This window comes from Penaeus vannamei, chromosome 9 (assembly GCF_042767895.1).
Source record: "Penaeus vannamei isolate JL-2024 chromosome 9, ASM4276789v1, whole genome shotgun sequence".
NCBI lineage: Eukaryota > Metazoa > Arthropoda > Malacostraca > Decapoda > Penaeidae > Penaeus > Penaeus vannamei.
This window is the reverse complement of record NC_091557.1, coordinates 41,052,618-41,061,292: the sequence shown is the minus strand read 5'-3', so window position 1 is coordinate 41,061,292 and position 8,675 is coordinate 41,052,618. Positions and strand designations below refer to the sequence as shown.

At 42.4% G+C, this 8,675-nt stretch overlaps 1 protein-coding gene across 2 annotated transcripts in view; it reads left to right on the top strand.

Annotated features, from left to right (window-relative positions):
- Positions 1 to 7,831: 7,831 nt before the first annotated feature.
- LOC113817591 (tetratricopeptide repeat protein 39B) overlaps positions 7,832 to 8,675 on the top strand; it is a gene marked incomplete at its 5' end in the record, with an annotated part of 18,371 nt that continues 17,527 nt past the window's right edge. For both annotated transcript variants that reach the window (XM_027369636.2, XM_070125753.1), the window contains 1 exon segment: positions 7,832 to 7,936. In XM_027369636.2, coding sequence (XP_027225437.1) covers positions 7,832 to 7,936 — 105 coding nt within the window.

The following is an 8,675-nucleotide window of genomic DNA, read 5'->3' as shown; positions in this document are numbered from 1 at the left end:
TATTGTTGTCATCATCATGAGAGAGAGAGAGAAAGAAAGAGTGAAAGAAAGAGTGAAAGAAAGAGTGAAAGAAAGAGTGAAAGAAAGAGTGAAAGAAAGAGTGAAAGAAAGAGTGAAAGAAAGAGTGAAAGAAAGAGTGAAAGAAAGAGTGAAAGAAAGAGTGAAAGAAAGAGTGAAAGAAAGAGTGAAAGAAAGAGTGAAAGAAAGAGAGAAAGAAAGAGTGAAAGAAAGAAAGAGAGAGAGAGAGAGAGAGAGAGAGAGAGAGAGAGAGAGAGAGAGAGAGAGAGAGAGAGAGAGAGAGAGAGAGAGAGAGAGAGAGAGAGAAGGAGAAGAGAAAGAGGGAAGGAGAGGGGAGAAAGAGGAGGCAGAGGGGGAAGGGGGGAGGGGGGACGGAACGAGGATAATATTCATGCAGGAGTCTTTTAAGGAACCGTAACTTCTTGTGGAACCGCCGAGGGAAGAGCGGGTCCGAGATGGAAAGACGCCAGAGTTTTTTCTTTGCTTTTTACTTTATTATTGTTCGTTGTTGTTGTTGTTGTTGTTGCTGTTGTTGTTGTTATTGTTATTATTGTTGTTGTTTTGTTGTTATTATTATTATTATTATTATTATTATTATTATTATTATTATTATTATTATCAATATAATTAATACTATTCTTGCTGTTGGTATTATTATTATTATTACTATCGTTGTTATTATTGTTGTTAATGCTGTTCTTATTTTTGTTTTGTTATTATTATTAAAATGATTATCATTATCATTATTACTATTGTTGTTGTTGGTATTATTATTATTATTACTGTTGTCGTTATTGTTATAATTATTAGTATTATTACTATTATGAAAATTATTATTACTTTTGTTATTATTACTACTATTGTTATTATCATTGTTGTTAGTATTATTATTACTATTACTACTATTATTATTATTATCCTCATATTTTTTATTTATTTATATGTTTGTTATTGTTATTCTTTGTTTTGTCGTTGTCATCTTCACAATTATTATATATTTTTAAAATCTTTGATTTGGTAGCAATATCTTGTTTTACTATAATGTTTATTTTATTAATTTTTACTGTTTTATTTTTGAATGTTTTCATCCTTTTCCCCCTCTTTCTCCCCCTTCTTCCTTTCCCTTCCTCCCCCATCCTCCCCTATCCTCCTCTTCTTCCTTTCGCCTCTCTTCGCCCTCTTCCCTCCCTCCTTTCTTCCTTTCTTTCTTCTCCCTTTCTCCCTCTGTTCCTCCATCTTCCTCCCTTTCTCTCTCTCCCCTCCTCTCCTCCCCTTTTCCTATTACCTCCCTTCCTCCTCCCCTTTCCCCCTCTCTCATCCCTCTCTCTCTCCCCTCCTCCTTTCCCCTCCCTTTCCCCCTCCTCTCTCCTCCTTCCTCCTTTCTCCTTTATCCTCCTTCTCTCCTCCCTCCTCCCTTTCTCCTTTCTCCCTCCCTTCTTCTCCTTTTCTCCTCCCTTTCTCCCTCCTCTCCTCCTTTCTCCTCCCTCTCCCCTCTCCTTTCTCCTTCTGCTCTCCTCCCTTTCTCCCCTCTCTCTCCCTCCTCTCCTCCCTTTCTCCCCCTCTCTCCTCCTCCTCCTTTCCCCTCCCTCTTTCCCCCTTTCTCCTCTCCTTTCTCCTTTCTCCTTCTGCTCTCCTCCCTATCTCCTCCCTCTCTCCTCCCTCTCTCCTCCCTTTCTCCCCCTCTCTCCTCCCTCTCTCCTCCCTTTCTCCCCCCTCTCTCCTCCCTCTCTCCTCAGGAACAGAAACGCGATTATGCATGCCAGAGCGACCCGTGCCTGGCATTAAAATTACTCTTCTTTTTTTTCTGGGGGCATTGCATTAAATGTTGCTTTGTATGTTGCACTTTGTCTGGCGTTTTATGGGGGGGGGGGGAGAATCGTCTTAAAAGGTGGTGTTTTTGTTGTTGTTATTTTTGTTGTTGTTGTTGATTGGTATCTTGTGATTTGTGGTGGTATTGTTGGGTGGGTTGGTATGGTTGTGATTGTGAGTTTTATTATTGTTATTGTTGTTATTGTTATTGTTGTTATTTTTATTATTATTATTATTATTATTATTATTATTGATATTATTGGTGTTGTTGTTGTTATTGTTATTGTTATTAGTATTTTTATTATTATTATTATTATTATTATTATTATTATTATTATTATTATTATTATTATTATTATTATTATTATTATTATTATTACTGTTGTTGGTTGTTTGTAATGTTGATGGCGATGGTGGTAGGAGTGACAGAGATGATGATGACAGTGGTGATGAAGCCGTGTTGATAATGAAGTTGTTTTGATGTTGACGCTGTTTATGAACTGCATTCGTGTTGACAAATGTGGAAAGGTATGAATGAGAACGAATATCTCTTGTTATTGTGAAGATATTCGTTCTCATCCATACCTTTCCGAAGAAGTTTATGTGAGTGATGAAGTTCTGTCGATGATGAAGCTGCAAATTATGAAGTTGTTTTAATGATAAACCTTTGTGAATGATGGTGAATGAACAATGAAGTTACCCTGATGATGGTGTTAAAATTATGAAGTTGTTTTAAATGATAAACCTGTGTAGATGATGGTGAATGAATGGTGAAGTTTGTCCTAATGATGGTGTTATATAGTTTATGAAGTTGTTTTAATGATAAAACTGTGTAAATGGTGCTGAATGAACGATTATGTTGCCCTAATGATGGAGGTATGTTAATTATGAAGTTGTTTTATTTATTATTTGTTTTATTTATTATTTTTTATTTTTATTTGTTTGTATTTATTATTTTTATATATTTTATTTATTATTTTTATATAATTTATTATTTTTATATATTTTATTTATTATTTATTATTCATTATTATTTTTTTTTATAGATATGTTAATTATGAAGTTGCCTTAATGATAAGCCTGTGTAAATGATGCTGCGCAAATCAGCTGTGCAAATGATGAGGCAGCGGTAAGGATCGTGCCATCACTCATCGAGGAAGGAGGGAAAGGGGGAGGGAAGGAGGGAAGGAGGGAGGGAAGGAGGGGAAAGAGGGTTGGTGGTTGGTTGGTAGAAAGGATGGGAGGGAAAGGGGGGGAAAGAGGGAGGAAGGGAGGGGAGGGGGAAAGGATGGAGGAAGGGAGGGAAGGCAGGAAGGAAGGGAGGAAGGCAGGAGGAGGGAGGGAAGGTAGGAAGGAAGGCAGGAAGGAGGGGAGGCAGAGGAGGAGGGAGAGTTGGTGGTTGGTTGGTTGGAAGGATGAGAGGGAGGGAAGGCAGGCAGGAGGGAAGGCAGGCAGGAGGGAAGGCAGGCAGGAGGGAAGGCAGGCAGGAGGGAAGGAAGGGCAGAAGGAGGGAAGGATGGAAGTGGGAGGGAAGGAAGGCAGGAAGGAGGGAAAGAGGGAAGGAAGGAGAGGGCTATGGTTGGAGCTGGTAGAAAGGATGGGAGGGAAGGGGGAAAGAGGGAGGAAGGGAGGGGAGGGGGGAAAGGATGGAGGAAGGGAGGGAAGGCAGGAAGGAGGGAGGGCTGGAGGGAGGGAAGGTAGGAAGGAAGGCAAGGGAAGGAGGGGAGGAAGGAGGGGAGGGAGGGAGAGTTGGTGGTTGGTTGGTTGGAAGGGGATGGAGGGAGTGGAAGGCAGGAAGGAGGAAAGGAGGGAAGGCAGAAGGAGGGAGGAGGGAAGGCAGGGAAGGGAGGGAAGGCAGGGAAGGAGGGAAGGAAGGAAGGGAGGGAAGGAAGGCAGGAAGGAGGGAAAGAGGGAAGGAAGGAGGGGTTGGTTTGGTTAGTTAGAAAGGATGGGAGTGGAAGGGGGGAAAGAGGGAGGAAGGGAGGGGAGGGAGGAAAGGATGGAGGAAGGGAAGGAAGACAAGAAGGGGAGGGGAGGGAGGGGGAGGAGGGTGGGTGGTAGAAAGGATGGGAGGGAAGTGAGGACGGAGGGAAAGGGGAAGTCAGGAAGGAGGGGGAGGAGGGAAGGAAGGCAGGAAGGAGGGGAGAGAGGGAGTGGTTATGTGGATGGTTGGTAGGAAAGATGGGAGAGAAGGGGGGAAAGGATAGAGGGAGGAAAAGAAGGGAGGAAGGAGGGAAGGATGTCAGGAAGGAGGGGGGGAGGGGAGGAAGGCAGGGAGGAGGGTAGGAATGCAGGAAGGAGGAGAGAGAGGGTTGGTGGTTGTTTGATAGAAAGGATGGGAGGGAAGGGGGAGAAGAGGGAGTGGAGGGAGGGAAGGCAGGAAGGAGGGAGGGAAGGCAGGAAGGAGGGAGGGAAGGCAGGAAGGAGAGGAGAGAGGGTTGGTGGTTAGTTGGTAGAAAGGATGGAAGGGAAGGGGGGAAAGGGGGAGGGAAGGATGGAAGAAGGGAGGGAAGGACTTAACCCTCGACCCGCACGGTGTCTTGGCAAATATCCGACCGGTTGTACTTGCCACTGTTTATCGCGTTCCTTCTCGTTCTCGTTTGTTCTCTTCTCGCCTCCTGTTCTGGGTGTGTGCCCTTTAAAGGCGGTGGGAAGACGTGACAGCTGGGTCTGTTTTCGCCTCTCCTCTCTCTCCCTTCATCTTTCTTTCTTGTCCTCTCCTCTCATTTTCTCTCCTCCCCCTCTCCCTCCTCTCCTCACTTTCCCTCTCATTTTCTCCTCCTCCCTCTCCTTCTTTCCTTCCTCTCCACTCATTTTCCTCTTCCCTTTCCTTTCTCCTTCTCTCCTTCCACTCATTTTCTCTCTCCCCCTCTCCTCCTTTCCACTCATTTTTCTTCCTCCGCTTTCCTTCCTCCTCTCCCTCTTCTTTTCCTCTATTATGCTCTCTTTTCCTCTATTATGCTCTCTTTTCCTCTCTCCTCTCCTCTGCTGCCCTCTCCCACCCTCCCTCCCTCCCTTCTTCCGGGTTCTGTTCAGGACGGCTAGAGGGATAGAATTGATCAGGTGTCCGCAATGCTTGATTTTTTTCAGCATTACTGTGTGGTTATTAATGTTATTATTCATAGTGGTAATATTGTTATTGGTATTTAGTTACAGGTAGATAAATGAAGCAGTTGTAGTAGTAGTGGTGGTGGTGGTGATAATATTAGTAGTAATATTAGCATCAAAATAGTATTAGTATCAGCAGTAGTTGGAATGATAGTATTAGTAGTAATACTATTAGCAGAAATAGAAGTAATAGTAGTAGTAGTAGTAGTAGTAGTAGTAGTAGTAGTTGTAGTTGTACCAGTAGTAGTAGTAGTTGTAGTTGTACCAGTAGTAGTAGTAGTTGTAGTTGTACCAGTATTATTATTATTATTATTATTATTATTATTATTAGTAGTAGTAGTAGTAGTAGTAGTAGTAGTAGTAGTAGTAGTAGTACTACTACTACTACTACTACTACTAGTACTACTACTACTACTACTACTAGTACTACTTCTACTACTACTAGTACTAGTAGTAGTAGTAGCAGTAGCAGTACTACTTCTACTAGTAGTACTAGTACTACTACTATTAGTAGTAGTACTACTACTACTATTAGTAGTAGTAAAAGTAGTATTAGCAGTAGAAGGAATGATCGTATTAGTAGTAATACTATTAGTAGATATGTAAATAGTAGTAGTAGTAGTATATTAACTCGTATCGTCATTATTATAGTTTTGCTATTATGTATGATGCCTTGTAATTTAGGTTTTATTGAATGCAGTTGATTTCTCCTTCATAGAAAGAAAGGCATGTGTGGGTATCCACTTTTGCGTATTCTTGTATGCGTGTGTGCGTGCGTGCGTGTAAGGGTAATTTCCGAACCGTGTGCGGGATAGAAACACCAGCCGAGCGTCCGAAAATCCGACTCCTTAATCCCGCCAATCCCGTTAATCCCTTTTAGCTTCGAAACCCAGCGTCGTTGTCGGGATTCCGCCCCCCTGGCATTTCTTCCGGCGGCCGTGTTGTGCCTGGGGCGACGCTTTTGGACTCGTTAAACATGGGGGCGTGACATTTCGTGGTGGGGTGAGGAGGGGGGTGGGGTGAGGAGGGGTGGTGGGGTTGGGGTTAAAAAAGGGGAGGGAGGGGGGGTGGGGTTGGGGGGTTAGGGTGAGGAGGTAGGCTGGGGGGTTGGGGATGGGGTGAGGAGGAGGAAGGTTGGGGGTAGGGGGTGAGGGGAGGTGGGGGATTGGGGTTGGGGATGAGGAGGGGTTGGGGTTGGGGGTGGGGTGAGGAGGTGGGGGGTTGGGGGGGTAGTGAGAGTGTGTGGGTTGGGGTTGGGGGTGGGGTGAGGAGGTGGGGGTTGGGGATTCTTGCCGAGTTGGGAAATTGATTAGGAGGGAGGGGCGAGGAAAGGGGGAGGGTGGTGGGTGTGGGAGGGAGGGGAGGAGAGGGTAAGGGTGGAAAAGGGGAGGGCGGGAGGGAAGGTGGTTTGGGGGGATGGGAGGGACGGATGGTGGGCGGAAAGGAGGGAGGGGAATGGGCACGGAAGGAGTGAGGAAAGAAGGGAGGAAGGAAGGAATGGAGGGAGGAAGGGAGGGCTGGTGGTTGGTTGGTAGAAAGTATGAGAGGTAAGGAGGGAAAGAGCGAGGAAAGGATGGAGGAAGGGAGGGACGGAGAGAGTAAAGAAGGGAGTGAGTTAAACCGAACAAATACACAGACTCTAGCAATCATTGTAGATAAACAGATCACACCGAACACTCGGCACAGCATAAACACAACATAAATATGCAGCCAGCATCATGAGGACCCAGATGCATGAAACCGACGTGACAGTAAAGTGCGGTGCAAGGAGTTTAAGGGAGAGATCCTGTCTGGCTGAGTTGCGTCTTCGCTTCCAACGGGATGGAGGTAGGAGCAAGGTCTGTGGGAGCAAGGTCTATGTATGTACTTATGTAGACCTTGGGTAGGAGGGGGTTGTACGTGGCGAACGCACAGGATCGTGGGATAAATTTTGTTTATTTTTGGTGTTTTTAATGTTTTTGTTGTTTTCGTCGTCGTCATTATCGTCGTCATCATCATCGTCATCATCATCATCATCGTCATCGTCATCGTCATCATTATCACCACCACCACCACTACCACAATTGTTACAATGACTGTTATTATCATCATTATCATTTTTAAAAGTTGTTATTGTCACTGCTGCTGCTGTTGTTTGTTCCGATTTTGTTGTTTGGTTCCCCAGTATTTATGTTTTATCATTGTTTTCATTGTATTCCATATTATCACAACCACTATCATCTTCGTCTTTTTCCCCCTCCAAGGCCTTTCCCACGCTTTTCCCACGATATGAAGATCTTCGCGAATTAACTACGATTTCCTTCAATTTAGGGTACTGCCATATGACCTTGGTGTCGAGCACAGGGATTTGTTTTAAGCATTAACCATTTATTTATTTTTATATTGATTTATTTTAAGCATTTACCATTTATTTATTTATTTTAATATTGATTTATTTTGAGCATTTACCATTTATTTATTTATTTTAATATTGATTTATTTTAAGCATTTATCATTTATTGATTTATTTTAACATTGATTTATTTTAACCATTAACCATTTATTGATTTATTTTAACATTTGTTTATTATAACCGTTGACCATTTATTTATTTTAACCATAAATCATTAACTATTTACTTATTTTAACCATAAACCGTTAACCATTTATTTATTTATTTTAACCATTAACCATTTATTTATTTTAACCATTAGCCATTTATTTATTTTAACCATTAGCCATTTATTTATTCTAACCATTAACCATTTATTTATTTTAACCATTAACCATTTATTTATTTTGACCATAAATCATTAACTATTTACTAGTTATTTTATCCATTAACCGTCAACCATTTATTTATCTATTTTAACCTTTATTTATTCCGACCATTAACCATTTCTTCCTTCGGTTCCAGGGTGTGCGAGATGGACCTCACCACGGCCATGGAACAAGCAAAGATGGCGTGCAGTTTCTTCTTTAACAACCGATTTGAGGAAGCGCGCGCCCTCATGAGACCCTGGTGAGTAGCGAAGTGGTGGTTGGGTGGGCGTGGAAGAGGAGGGGAGGGTGGTTGGCTTGGGTGGATGGGTAGGTTTTTCTTTTTGGTCTCTCTCTCTCTCTCTCTCTCTCTCTCTCTCTCTCTCTCTCTCTCTCTCTCTCTCTCTCTCTCTCTCTCTCTCTCTCTCTCTCTCTCTCTCGTCTCGTAATTTCCTTCCTCTCCCAACCCTTCAATCTCCTCTTCTCCTCTTCTCTTCTCTTCTCTTCTCTCTCACTCTTTCACTCTTTCACTCTTCCACTCTTTCACGCACACTCACACACGTGCATAAACATATATACGGAGTGTAGACTGGGCTACCCATATACTGTGGTACCATCCTACATACATATGCAGACAGCAAATATGTAAAACATACATTGCATTCAGCTTCGTAAATACTTTGATATGCTACATTACGCATACAGCACATGTACATATTATATATTAATATGGTATCGTTACATCATATGCATGATCATACGTACACATTTTTATTCATGTACCTAATCGTACAGATGATAAAATATATAATGCACATATGAACGTATACATAAAGTATATTAAATAAGTATAATACACACATGTATAGTATATATTTGAAAATCATCTGTAATATCTCATTTCGCCCAAACATCCAGCATTTTCTTCCACTGTTTATTTTCAATTCTCATCTTTTAATGTTATCATTAATCCCGTTCATTAAGAGAGGAAGAAGTTATTT